Genomic DNA, 14,520 nt, shown 5'->3' on the forward strand with positions numbered 1-14,520 from the left:
ATGCAGCGTCGCGACGACCCCGCCGGTCGCTTATCGCGGGGACAGGGCCCCGGTGGCCGCGCGCCGCCGCCGCGCCGAGCGCCCCGTGGCGGAGGGGCCCGCGGGGCCGCCAGCGGAGCGCAGCCGCCGTCCGGTGGGGCCGCAGGCGCCGGGAAGATGGAGCCCGAGAACAAATATCTGCCCGAGCTGATGGCTGAGAAGGACAGCCTGGACCCGTCCTTCACGCACGCCATGCAGCTGCTGACCGCAGGTACCGGCGCCGGGCACGGGCGGGGCCCCATGGCCGTTCTGGCTCCGGGGTTAAATGAGATATTTCCCTGTTAAAATGAGATATTTCCCTGTTAAAATGAGCTATTTCCCTGTTAAAATGAGATATTTCCTTGTTAAAATGAGCTATTTCCCTGTTAAAATGAGATATTTCCTTGTTAAGATGAGATATTTCCTTGTTAAAATCACATATTTCCTTGTTAAGATCATATATTTCCCTGTTAAAATCATATATTTCCCTGTTAAAATGAGATATTTCCCTGTTAAAATGAGATATTTCCTTGAAATATTTCCCTGTTAAAATGAGCAATTTCCCTGTTAAAATGAGATGTTTCCTTGAAATATTTCCCTGTTAAAATGAGATATTTCCTTGTTAAAATGAGCAATTTCCCTGTTAAAATGAGATATTTCCTTGAAATATTTCCCTGTTAAAATGAGAAATTTCCCTGTTAAAATGAGATATTTCCCTGTGTAATCGCAGCTTAATCCGCAGAGCCGCGAGTTTTGCGTGTGTTTTATTGGTGGGTTTTGCTGTGTTATATTATGTTGGCGCTTGTGGTGTGGCCTCAGGCAGATGGGAGAATGAAGAGAATCAAAACCCTTGAGGGAAGCGTTTAATAATTGAAATAAAACGCGATGATAACGATAAATACGCTGATAAATAATAATTGTGATGTCGGCAGGGAGTAGAAAGAAGTGATGCCCAATTCTTCATCACCCCAGATGATGGGTGATCATCAGATCCAGGGTGGCAGTGAGAGAACCGTTTAATAATTGAAAACCTGTGAGAGAAACGTTTGATAATTGAAACAAAACATGATGGTAATAGTAAATATGTTGCTAATAATGCTAATTATGATGTTGGGAGGGAGTAGAACCATTGATGCCAAATTCTTCACCACCCATCCCCGAGCTCCTTGCAGATCCAGGGTGGCAGTGAGAGAACCATTTAATAATTGAAAACCTGTGAGAGAAACATTTAATAATTGAAATAAAACATGATGGTAATAGTAAATATGCTGATAATTATGGTAATTGTGATGTTTAGAGCCAAATTCTTCACCCTCCCTCCCCAAGCTCCCTGCAGATCCAGGGTGGCAGTGAGAGAACCATTTAATAATTGAAAACTTGTGAGAGAAACGTTTGATAATTGAAACAAAACATGATGGTAATAGTAAATATGTTGCTAATAATGGTAATTATGATGTTGGGAGGGAGTAGAAGCATTGATGCCAAATTCTTCACCACCCATCCCCAAGCTCCTTGCAGATCCAAGGTGGCAGTGAGAGAACCATTTAATAATTGAAAACCTGTGAGAGAAACGTTTGATAATTGAAATAAAACGTGATGGTAATAGTAAATATGCTGATAATTATGGTAATTGTGATGTTTAGAGGGAGTAGAAGCATTGCAGATCCAGGGTGGCAGTGACAGTCCTGGGCATGCGATGTCCCTTTGGACCTGTCCTGCTTTGGGGACATCTGCTCTCATTTCCCCACAAGGGTTAAACGCAGCCGGCACACCAGGCTGTTGGAAACGTGATTCCCATCAAAAATCCCTGCAAGCAGCTGTCGGGAAGAGCAGGAGGCGAAATCAGGGCAGCCCTTGCAGCCCTGGGGACAGAGGAGCTAAAATAGAACCTGAGAGAGCCGCGCGGGGAATTTTCCCTGCTGGAAATGCAGGGCTGGAATGGAAATGAAAATGGAAATGGAAATGGCAGCCTTTGTTCTGTGCCCAGCCGAGCTTTCCTTTTTCTCCTTTCCTTTCCTTTTTCCTTTTTCCTTTTTCCTTCCCTTCCCTTCCCCTCAAAAACGGGAATCAGTTCAAAAATTCCCAGTCTCTGTCTGCTTGCCATGCAAGGATCTGTTCAGATTTCATCTCCATCCGTGATTTTTTTTAGTTATTTTTTCCTATTATTATCATCATCATTATCATTATTTCCACCAGTGCTTTATTTTTTCCACCTATTATTATTATTATTACCATTACCATTATTATTATTTCCACCACTGCTTTTAAAAATTATTTATTTTTCCCCTGCTTTTAAAATTATTATTATTACTATTGCTATTATTATCATTACCATTATTACCATTATTATCATTATTATTTAATTGATATTATTTTTATTTTATTCTTACTATTTTATTGTTAATAATATTATTGCTATCATTGCTATCATTAATAAGAGTATTAGTAATTTAATTAAGTGTCTGTGTGACCTTCCTTTTCCATAGGAACAAGAAAATCCTTTTTGAAAGAGCAGGGGAGGTGTGAAGGGCGCAGCTCTCTCTGCTTTCCCTTTGGGAAAAAGGAGATATCCCAGCTGTGGGATTTGGGATTTTTGGGAATTTTTGGGAATTTTAGCCGGGTTTATTTCATGCTCCAAGCTGGATTTCCCAGGGGTGTGTGAGCTGTGTCATTCCAGGATGGTTGGGAAGGGGAGCAGGGAGGGGCTGGGGGATCCCCCAGGAATTCCCTGCTGGATCCAGGCTGGGCTGAGGTCGCTGAGGGCACAGGGCTCACCCTGGAGCTCCTTCAGTGCAGGGCAGGCTCCTGATGGAGATTCCCTCCATCCCTGTCCTTCCACATGGAAATCCTGTCCCCACACTGCCACCTCACACTGTCCCCTGCTGCCTCAGGCTGGGTCGTTCTGAAACCATTTCAGTTTGCGCTTTTCAGTTTTTGTTTTGTTCAACCGTGGTGACGTTCTCAACAGCTGGCACTGCTGTGGCCACTCCTGTTCCCACCTCAGGGGCCATTCCCCTTCATTCCTGCTGTGGCCATTCCCATTCCCAGAGCTGTGGCCGGTCCTGTTCCTGCCTCAGTGGCCATTCCCAGAGCTGTGGGGCCATTCCCATTGCTGCTGCTGTGGCCATGCCCATTCCCTCAGTGGCCATTCCCACCTCTGTGGCCATTCCTATTCCCACCTTTGTGGCCGTTCCCAGAGCTGTGGCCATATCCCTTCCCACCTTTGTGGCCATTCCTGCTGCTGTGGCCATTCCCACCTCAGTGGCCACGCCTGTTCCACCTCTGTGGCCATTCTCATTCCCTGAGCTGTGGCCATTCCCATTCCCACTTCAGTGGCCATTCCTGTTCCCAGAGCTGTGCCCATTCCCACCTCAGTGCCCATTCCCACCTCAGTGCCCATTCTCACCTTTGTGGTCATTCCTATTCCCACCTTTGTGGCCGTTCCCACTTCAGTGGCCGCTCCTGTCCCACCTCTGTGGCCATTCCCATTCTTACCTCAGTGGCCATTCCCAAAGCTGTGGCCACTTCCATTCCCACCTCAGTGGCCGTTCACCTTCCTACCTTTGTGGCCATTCCCACCTCAGTGGCCATTCCCATTCCCAGAGCTGTGGCCATTCCCCTTCCCACCTTTGTGGCTATTCCTGCTGCTGTGGCCATTCCCGTTCCCCCCTCAGTGGCCATTCCTATTCCACCTCAGTGGCCATTCTCACTTTTGTGGTCATTCCTGTTCCCACCTTTGTGGCCATTCCCACTTCAGTGACCATTCCCAGAGCTGTGGCCATTCCTGTTCCCTCCTCTGTGGAATTCTCCCCTCCGTGCCCATTCCCATTCCCACCTCAGTGCCCATTCCTGTTCCCATTTGCCATCCCAGGAGTTTCTCCCACTGTGCCCCATCCCAAATCTCACCTTTCCTTCCCAGAGCCTAGAATTCCCAAAGCTTGGAATTCTCAAACTTGGATTTCCCAGATCTTGGAATTCCCAAAACTTGGAATTCCCAAACTTGGAATTCCCAGAGCCTGGAATTCCCAAAGCTTGGAATTCCCAAAGCTTGGAATTCCCAGAACCTGGAGTTCCCAAAGCTTGGCATTCTCAAACTTGGATTTCCCAAAATTTGGAATTCCCAAAATTTAGAATTCCCAAAACTTGGAATTCCCAGAGCCTGGAATTCTCAAACTTGGATTTCCCAGAATTTGGAATTCTCCGAGCCTGGAATTCCCAAGGTTTGTAATTCCCAAAGCCTGAAATTTCCAGATCTTGGAATTCTCAAAGTTCCCAGAGCCTGGAATTCCCAGAGTTTGGAATTCCTCCGCTGCTGCTTTTTAAATTTTGTTTTCTTTTCATCAAATTCTTCCTGATTTTTGTCCCGATTTAGCAAAAAAAAAAATTGAATTTTAATGTATTTTGGGGTGGTTTCATCTGTGATCTGATGTTTGTTTAAGGAAAATAAAAACCAGCAAATTTTTAGATCATTATTTCTATTATTTATATTTATTATATTTTTATATTTATATTACTAATTATAATGTATATTATTAATTATGCATGATTATTTACAATACTATCATTTCTATCTATAATAATATATTCATTTTGTTTTTATATCATTATTTATATTATTTTTATAAATTTTATAATCCTATCATTATATTTATATTTACCATTATAATATTTTAATGTTATTCTAATTTTATATTATTATGAATATTAATTTTATCATTTATATTGATTTATTTTTATTTAGAAATTGAAAAAATTCAGAAAGGAGAGACCACAAAGAAGGAGGAGGAGGAGAACTACCTGGATTTATTTTCCCACAAGAATATGAAGCTGAAGGAACGAGTTCTGATCCCTGTCAAACAATACCCCAAGGTGAGGCCAGAAAAAAATCAACCAAATCTCTGAGATTTTCTTCTTTTCTGTCAAATTTTGTGGCAGCAGGAGTTAAATCTTCATTTTCAACCAAAATTCAAGAGGTTTCTTTGGAAAAATAAGGATTTGGGTTTTTATTTGTAATATATTGAATTTTTGGAATATTTTGGGATGAGTGGTGATGCACATTGGGATCTTGGGTTGCTGGAACAGACAATTCCATGGCTGGAGCTTTTTTTATATTTATTTTACATTTAATTCCTTAAAGATTTGCTGGAAAGCTGCTGCAGATGTTGGGGTTGAACAACTTAATTTAACTTATTTTTTTTCTGCTAGAACATTTGGCTTTTTCATTAAAAGAAAGATTAAAAACCTGAATTTTCCTCTTGAAACTTGAATTTTCCTTTGGAAACAACTTGAATTTTCCTTTCAAAGTTTGATTTTCCTTTTGAAACTTGGATTTTCCTCTATTAACTTGAATTTTCCTATTGAAACCTGAATTTTCCTTTCAAAGCTTGAATTTTCTTTTCTAAATTAAATTTTTCCTTTGGAATCCTAAATTTTCCTTTAGAAACTTGGATTTTCCTTTGGAAACAACTTGAATTTTCCTTTCAAAGCTGGATTTGCCTTTGGAAACTTGAATTTTCTTCTGAAACTTAGATTTTCCTTTTAAAATTACAACTTTCCTCTTGAAACTTGAATTTTCCTTCGGAAACTGAATTTTTCCTTTTGAAATTTGAATTTCCCTCTTGAATTTTCCATTTGAAATTTCAATTTTCCTTTCAAAACTTCAATTTTCCTGTGGGAATGTGATTATTTTTTTTTTTATTTTTATTTTTTTTTGTCAACCAACAGAACATTCAGAAACATTTTTGGAGCTCTGGAGCTGATTTATTTTTGTTGTTTTTTCCTTTAATTTTTAGTTCAACTTTGTTGGGAAGATTTTGGGACCCCAAGGCAACACCATTAAGAGACTTCAGGAAGAAACTGGTGCTAAAATCTCTGTGCTGGGGAAAGGCTCCATGAGGGACAAAGCCAAGGTGAGGAAAAATAAAAAAAATAAAAAATAAAAAATAAAAAATAAAATGCCATTTATTTTGGTGAGAATTAACAGCTCTCCAAGCGTTTTATTGAAAATTAAATTAGAAAAAACTTCAATTAAAGATTAATTAAAAAATTGGTAAAATAAGGATTCTTCTCCTCAAGAGCCATTCATTAAAAGGATCTTTTTCCTGTCTATAAAAAGATAAAAATCCCTTTTTTAGCTGCTCTGAAATCTTTAAATTCTTCTGGTTCAGTGGGGATGTTGGAGCAATGTGTTCCTGGTAATTTTTGGTCACCAAAATTTGAATAATTTTGGGTCACAAAGTGCCAGGAGAGGTTTTCAAACAGCAAAAAATTATATTTAAAAATGGGAAAAATATTATTTTTATTTTTTCCTGCTTATTTTGAACAGAGCTGTAGCTTAATTCTGATTTTACTTGAGCAGCACAAAAAGGTTTTATACTTTCAGATTGTAGCTTCTTAAATAACTGCAAAACAGCCTGAAAAAGAGAAATATCTTCAAGGTATCTTGAAAAAAAAAAAAATAAAATGATGAATAAAATTAAATAAGTAAAAAGTAACATAATATAAATTAAATATAAAATAATAAAATAAGAAGAATAAAAATACATCATTAAAAATAAATAATAAAATTTAAAATTAAAAATCTTACCTCAGTGTTTACACACAGATGTACAAAACCATGCAAGCTTCCTATAAAATTTAAAAACTATTTACAAACTCTATTTTTTATAACTCTGCTGGGTTTTTGCAGGAGGAAAAGCTCTGCAAAGGGGAGGATCCCAAATAAAATTAAAAAATAATAAAACCTAATTTTAAAATTAAAAAATAGAAATTAATAAAATTAATAACAATAATATTAATAAAAATAAAAATAATTTTAATTAATAAAAATTAAAATTTAAAAATAAAATGGTTTTAAATAAATAAAATTTAAAAATAAAAATAATTTTTAAAAAACATTCTTTAATAAATAAAATTTTAAAATAAAAATTTTATCTCCGTGTTTACACACAGATGTACAAAACCATATAAAATGGTTTCCTGTCAATTCTCATTCCTAATTAATATAAAATTAAAAACCTCTTTCCAAATTCCATTTTTAATAATTTTGTGGGGTTTCTGCAGGAGGAGGAGCTGCACAAAGGAGGAATCCCAAATACAAAAATATCTCAGTGTTTGCACACAGATGTACAAAGCCATCTAAAATGGTTTCCTGTCAATTTTCTTTCCTAATTCCTCTAAAATTAAAAAACTCCTTATAAATTCCATTTTTAATGAATTTGTGGGGTTTTGCAGGAGGAGGAGCTGCGCAAAGGGGAGGATCCCAAATATATTTATATCTCACAGATATACAAAACACACAGATATACAAAACCATATAAAATGGTTTCCTATCCATTCTCATTCCTAATTCCTATAAAATTTAAAAACTCCTTACAAATTCCATTTTTAATAAGTTTGTGGGGTTTTGCAGGAGGAGGAGCTGCACAAGTGGAGGGATCCCCATCTGAGTGTTTGCACACAGATGTACAAAACCATATAAAATGGTTTCCTAATTCCTATAAAATTAAAAACCTCCTTACAAATTCCATTTTTTCTGAATTTGTGGGGTTTCTGTAGGAGGAGGAGCTGCACAAAGGGGAGATCCCAAATACAAATATATCTCAAATATATATACAAATATATCTGTTTACACACAGATGTACAAAACCATCTAAAATGGTTTCCTAATTCCTATAAAATTAAAAACCTCCTTCCAAATTCCATTTTTTCTGAATTTGTGGGGTTTTGCAGGAGGAGGAGCTGCGCAAGGGCGGCGACCCCAAGTACGCGCACCTGCACATGGACCTGCACGTGTTCATCGAGGTGTTCGGGCCCCCCTGCGAGGCCTACGCCCTCATGGCCCACGCCATGGAGGAGGTCAAGAAGTTCCTGGTCCCTGTGAGTTCCCTGCTCCTTCAGGGAGCTTCTTCCAAAATCAAAATTCAAATTCAAATTGGGTGTTAAATTCGCGGGGGGAATGGGGAGGTTCGCGCTTCGGCTGGGAGATCATCACCGGGATCTTCGGGGAGCTCTGGGATGGTTCAGGGACCACTGGGATGGTTTGGGGGTCTCCAGGAAGCTCTGGGATGGTTTTGGGATCACTGGGATGATTTTGGGATCTCCAGGGATCACTGGGATGGTTCTGGGATCTCCAGGGAGCTCTGGGATGGTTCAGAAAGCACTGGGATGGTTTTGGGATCTCCAGGAATCACTGGGATGGTTCTGGAATCTCCAGGGATCTCTGGGATGGTTCAGGGACCACTGGGATGGTTTTGGGATCTCCAGGAATCACTGGGATGGTTCTGGAATCTCCAGGGATCTCTGGGATGGTTCAGGGACCACTGGGATGGTTTTGGGATCTCCAGGAATCACTGGGATGGTTCTGGAATCTCCAGGGATCTCTGGGATGGTTCAGGGACCACTGGGATGGTTTGGGGATCTCCAGGGATCACTGGGATGGTTCTGGGATCTCCAGGGAGCTCTGGGATGGTTCAGGGACCACTGGGATGGTTTGGAGATCTCCAGGGATCTCTGGGATGGTTCAGGGACCACTGGGATGGTTTGGGGGTCTCCAGGGATCACTGGGATGGTTCAGGGACCACTGGGATGGTTTTGGGATCTCCAGGGAGCTCTGGGATGATGATGGGATCTCCAGGGTTCACTGGGATGGTTCAGGGACCACTGGGATGGTTTTGGGATCTCCAGGGAGCTCTGGGATGATGATGGGATCTCCAAGGAGCACTGGGATGGTTTTGGGATCACTGGGATGATTTTGGGATCTCCAGGAAGCTCTGGGATGGTTCAGGGACCACTGGGATGGTTTTGGGATCTCCAGGGAGCTCTGGGATGGTTTTGGGATCACTGGGATGGTTTTGGGATCTCCAGGGAGCACTGAAATGGTGCTGGGATCACTGGGAACCACTGGGATGGTGCTGGGATCTCCAGGGAGCTCTGAGATGGGTCTGGGATCTCCAGGGATCACTGGGATGGTTCTGGGATCTCCAGGGAGCTCTGAGACGGTTCTGGGATCTCCAAGGGGCTCTGGGATGGTTTTGGGATCGCTGGGATGGTCCTGGGATCACCAGGAAGCTCTGGAATGGTTCGGGGAGCACTGGGATGGGTCTGGGATCACTGGGGTGGTTTTAGGATGAACACAGAGCCCTGGGATGATGCTGGGATCTCCAAGGAGCTCTGGGATGGTTTTGGGATCTCCAGGAATCACTGGGATGGTTCAGGGATCTCCAGGGAGCTCTGAGACGGTTCTGGGATCTCCAAGGGGCTCTGGGATGGTTTTGGGATCGCTGGGATGGTCCTGGGATCACCAGGAAGCTCTGGAATGGTTCGGGGAGCACTGGGATGGGTCTGGGATCACTGGGATGGTTTTGGGATCTCCAGGGAGCTCTGGGATGGTGATGGGGTCACTGGCAATCACTAGGATGATTTTGGGATCTCCAGGGACCTCTGGGATGGATTAGGAATCACTGGGATGGTTCTGGGACCTCCAAGAACTGCTGGGATCACTGGGATGGTTCTGGGATCACTGGGATGGTTCTGGGATCACTGGGAATCACTGGGATGGTTCTGGGATCGCTGGGATGGTTCTGGGATCACTGGGATGGTTCTGGATGATCTCCTCTGGCCCTTGGTCCCCAGGGAAGGGGTCTGCAGGGATCTGCCCGGCACACTCTGCACCCCTCAGAATTTGAAACCCCCCCTTGGGTTTGGGAAGGGATATCTGCATCCCACCCTTTCCTTTGGGAGTGGGAGCACTGCAGGGTCACCTTCCATGGGCTCTCTGCCCCTTTAACAGGAGCTGTGGGCTCAGAGCTGCCTGGGCTGTCCCCATAAATCCTCCTGGCATTCTGGGAACACCACCTGGAGCTGCAGGCCTTGGAGAAAGCTGCAGCCAATCCCACTAAAAGCAGATTTTCCTGAGGCCCATGCAGTTGTTTCATGCCAGGCTGTGATATCCCAGAGCTGTTCCTTTATCTCCTTATTTACCCTCATTTTTACCCTCCTTTCAGGACATGATGGATGATATCTGCCAGGAGCAGTTCCTGGAGCTCTCCTATCTCAACGGGGTCCCGGAGCCCAACCGCGGCCGAGGCGTCCCCGGGCGGGGCCGGGGGGCAGCCCCGCCTCCCCCTCCCCCTGTGCCAAGGTATTCCCAAGATGCCAGCCTGGGCATGCTGCCCTCACCCTCAGCTGGGCTCTCACAGGGGTTAAACTGCTGCTTGGCCAGGCCTGGCTTTGGCCTTCTGGCTCAGGGCATTGTGTTTGGGGTGGCATCCAACGCTGGGGGGGGTTTGGGCTGGGTTTAAGCAGTGGTTCCATCAGTGGTTCCATCAATAGTTTCATCAGTGGTTTCATCAATGTTTCCATCCATGGTTCCATCAGTAGTTTCATCAATAATTTCATCAGTGGTTTCATCAATGCTTCCATCCATGGTTTCATCAATGGTTTTGTGCATGGTTCCATCAATAGTTTCATAAGTGGTTCCATCCGTGGTTCCATCCATGGTTTCCATCAATAGTTTCATCAATAGTTTCATAAGTGGTTTCTTCAATGCTTTTATCCATGGTTCCATCCATGGTTCCATCCATGGTTCTATCAATGGTTCCATCCATGGTTCCATCAATGGTTTCCATCCATGGTTCCATCAATGGTTTCCATCCATGGTTCCATCAATGGTTCCATCCATGGTTTCCATCCATGGTTCCATCCATGGTTCCATCAATGGTTCCATCAATGGTTTCCATCAATGGTTTCCATCCATGGTTCCATTAATAGGTTCATCAATGGTTTCCATCCATGGTTCCATCAATGGTTTCCATCCATGGTTCCATCCATGGTTCCATCCTGGAAAACATGACAGTGACACATGCCCATCCTGGGGCTCTCCAGAAGATGTGACAGTGCCACTTCCCCATCCTGGGACTCTCCAGAGAACATGACAATGACACATCCCATGCTGGGACTCTCCAGCAAACATGACAATGACACATCCCATGCTGGGACTCTCCAGAGAACATGACAATGACACATCCCATGCTGGGACTCTCCAGCAAACATGACAATGACACATCCCATGCTGGGACTCTCCAGAGAACATGACAATGACACATCCCATGCTGGGACTCTCCAGAGAACATGACAATGACACATCCCATGCTGGGACTCTCCAGCAAACATGACAGTGACACACCCCATGCTGGGGCTCTCCAGAGAACATGACAATGACACATCCCATGCTGGGTGTCCCCAGAGCAGCAGCAGCTCCTGCCCAACCTCTCTGTGTCTCCGCAGGGGCCGTGGGGTCGGGCCCCCTCCTCCTCCTCCTCCCAGGGGTGCCCTGGTGCGGGGCGCCCCCGTGCGCGGGGCCCTGGCCCGGGGCGCTGCCATGGCCCGGGGGGTGCCCCCGCCCCCGGCCGTGAGGGGAGCCCCTGCCCCCCGGGCACGGGCAGCTGGCATCCAGAGGATACCCCTGCCCCCGCCCCCCGTGCCGGAGAGCTACGAGGAATACGTGAGCGGGGGTTCATTCTGGGCATTCGGGGGTTAATGGCGGCGGTGGGGGGGTGGTGGGATGGGGGTCAGTGGGATCAGCGGGGTGGTACTGGGATCACTGGGGATCAGTGGGATCAGCGGGATCAGCGGGGTGGTGGTGGGATCACTGGGGATCAGTGGGATCACTGGGGTGGTGCTGGGATCACTGGGGATCAGTGGGATCAGCGGGGTGGTACTGGGATCACTGGGGATCACTGGGATCAGCGGGGTGGTACTGGGATCACCAGGGGTCAATGGGATGGTTCTGGGATCACCAGGGATCAGTGGGATAGGGTTGCGATCACCAAGGATCAGTGGGGTCACCAGGGATCAATGGGGTGGTGCTGGGATCACCATGGATCAGTGGGATGGTGCAGGGATCAGTGGGATGGTTCTGGGATCAGCTGGGATCACCAGGGATCAGTGGGATGGGGTTGGGATCACCATGGATCAGTGGGATGATGCAGGGATCAGTGGGATCACCAGGGATCAGTGGGATGAGGCTGGGGTCACCAGGAATCAGTGGGAATGATGTTGGGACCATCAGGGATCAGTGGGATGGTGCTGGGATCAGTGGGATCACCAGGGATCAGTGGGATGGAGCTGGGATCACCAGGGATCAGTGGGGTGGGGCTGGGGTCACCAGGAATCAGTGGGAATGATGTTGGGACCATCAGGGATCAGTGGGATGGTGCTGGGATCAGCAGGGATCAATGGGGTGGTGCTGAGATCACCAGGGGTCAGTGAGATGGTGTTGGGATCACCAGGGATCAGTGGGATAATGCTGGAATCAGCAGGGATCAATGGGATGGAGCTGGGATCACCAGGGATCAGTGGGATGGAGCTGAGATCACCATGGATCAGTGTGATAATGTTGGGATCAGTGAGGTGGTGTTGGGATCACCAGGGGTCAGTGGGATGGGGCTGGGATCACCAAGGACTGCTGGGAATGGTGTTGGGATCCCGCTGACTCCTGGTTCTGGGATCACCAGGGACCACTGGGATGGTGTTGGGGTTGTGACACTTTTCTGTCCCCGTGCTCACAGGGCTACGATGACACGTACGCAGAGCAGAGCTATGAGGGCTACGAGGGCTACTACAGCCAGGGCCAAGGGTGAGTGGGATTCCCTTTTCCCAAAGCAATCCTGCGTGGCCTTTCTTTCCCTTTTTCCCCCTTTTTTCCCCTCTTTTCCCTTTTTCCCCCTTTTTTCCCCTCTTTTCCCTTTTTTCAAATCCCATTCCAAGCCAATGGAAACATTCCTGAGCTGCTACAGCCAGGGCCAAGAGTGAGTGGGATTCCCTTTTCCCAAAGGGATCCTGCATGGCCTTTTTCCCTTCTTTTCCCTTTTTCTCCTCCTCTTTTCCCTTTTTTCCCCTCTTTTCCCCTTTCCCCCCCTCTTTTCCCCTTTTTCCCCTCTTCTCCCTATTTTTAAATCCCATTTGAAGCGAATGAAAACATTCCTGAGCTGTTACAGCCAGGGCCAAGGGTGAGTTGGATCCCCTGTTCCCAAAGCAATCCTGCATGGCCTTTTCCCCCTTTTTTCCCCCCTTTTTTCCCTTTTTTCCCTTTTTTTTTAATCCCATTTGAAACCAGTGGAAACATTCCTGAGCTGCTACAGCCAGGGCCAAGGGTGAATTGGATTCCCTCTTCCCAAAGGAATTGCATGGCCTTTTTCCCCTTTTTTTCCCCTTTTTTTCCCCTTTTTTTCCCCTTTTTTTCCCCTTTTTTTCCCCTTTTTTTCCCCTTTTTTTCCCCTTTTTTCCCCTTTTTTTCCCCTTTTTTTTCCCCTTTTTTTCCCCTTTTTTTCCCCTTTTTTTCCCCTTTTTTTCCCCTTTTTTTCCCCTTTTTTTCCCCTTTTTTTCCCCTTTTTTTCCCCCTTTTTTTCCCTTTTTTCCCCTTTTTTTCCCCCTTTTTTTTCCCCTTTTTTAATCCCACTTGAAGCCAGTGGAGCTGCAGAGTTCTGCTGGAATCCAGGGCTCAGAGCATTTTCTCTTTCCCTGTTTTTTTGGTGGCAGTGTGGGAATGGGATTTCCCTGTGTGTAACCACCTCGTTGTTTTTGCAGGGATACAGAATATTATGATTATGGACATGGGGAGGCACAGGAAACCTATGAAGCTTATGGTATGTCTGGGAATTTTGGGATCAGGGAGGGGTTGGGAATTGCTTGTGGTCAGTTTTGCTGTTTTCCAATGTCTGGATATAAAAAATTGAGGGGTGTTTTTATTTAGGTTTGAACAACTTTTCTGTGGGTTTAGGTTCTTCTCAAGCTTGATTTTCTCAAAATCAAGATTTTTTTCTTTTAAAAAAAATCCATTTTTTATCTTTGGAAATGTTTAAATTTCCTTGTAGCTTTAGAATATTTCAGGAGGTCTGGATTTCCACCCACAGCACTTGTGCTGCAGTCTGATTTTCATGAGCTGGGTTTTATGTGGTTCCATCTGCTTCCTTTATCCTCACAAACCCTGACTCTGTGAATCTGCTCAAAAATTGGATTTAAATGTCACGAGGGAGCCTCTCCTTGGCTCTCTGGAGCCAGTTTGACTCAGTAAGCAAAGCTTAGCTAATCTCAATTACGTAAAACTCCCGATTTAAGCTGGGCTGAGCCAAAATTTGGTGATTTAACCCCAAAGGGCCACCACGCCCTGCTGTCACTCCCCACCCATAGGGACAGAATTGGGAGAGTAAAAGTGAGGGGAGGAACGAGCTGGGATAAAATTCACCAAAAAAAAAAAGCAAAATAAACCAAGGAATTCCTTGGGAAGACATTCCAGAGGTCCCTCCCTGCCTCCTGCTGCCTTCAGCTGTGGCTGCTTTGATTCATTTTTGGGGGCAGTTCCCATCTCCAGGCTGGGGATGGCATCTGGATGTGGCACTGAGAGGGAACCATTGTCCCCTGTCCCCATTTATTTATTTTTGGGGGCAGTTCCCATCTCCAGGCTGGGAGTGGCATCTGGCTGTGGCAATGAGAAGGGGGAGA

The 14,520-nt window shown here is 45.1% G+C and overlaps 1 protein-coding gene across 2 annotated transcripts in view; it reads left to right on the forward strand.

The window, feature by feature from the left end:
- KHDRBS1 (KH RNA binding domain containing, signal transduction associated 1) overlaps positions 1-14,520 on the forward strand; it is a 20,843-nt gene continuing 6,323 nt past the window's right edge. For both annotated transcript variants that reach the window (XR_009115544.1, XM_058040288.1), the window contains exons 1-8: positions 1-250; positions 4,760-4,887; positions 5,811-5,927; positions 7,750-7,896; positions 10,023-10,159; positions 11,305-11,521; positions 12,588-12,655; positions 13,606-13,664. Coding sequence is in view for 1 of the 2 variants with exons in the window: in XM_058040288.1 (XP_057896271.1) it covers positions 1-250; positions 4,760-4,887; positions 5,811-5,927; positions 7,750-7,896; positions 10,023-10,159; positions 11,305-11,521; positions 12,588-12,655; positions 13,606-13,664 (1,123 nt within the window). In the remaining variant the exon portion in view is untranslated. The remainder of the gene's footprint in view (positions 251-4,759; positions 4,888-5,810; positions 5,928-7,749; positions 7,897-10,022; positions 10,160-11,304; positions 11,522-12,587; positions 12,656-13,605; positions 13,665-14,520) is intronic.

This window comes from Melospiza georgiana, chromosome 24 (genome assembly GCF_028018845.1).
Source record: "Melospiza georgiana isolate bMelGeo1 chromosome 24, bMelGeo1.pri, whole genome shotgun sequence".
In the NCBI taxonomy this organism is placed as follows: domain Eukaryota; kingdom Metazoa; phylum Chordata; class Aves; order Passeriformes; family Passerellidae; genus Melospiza; species Melospiza georgiana.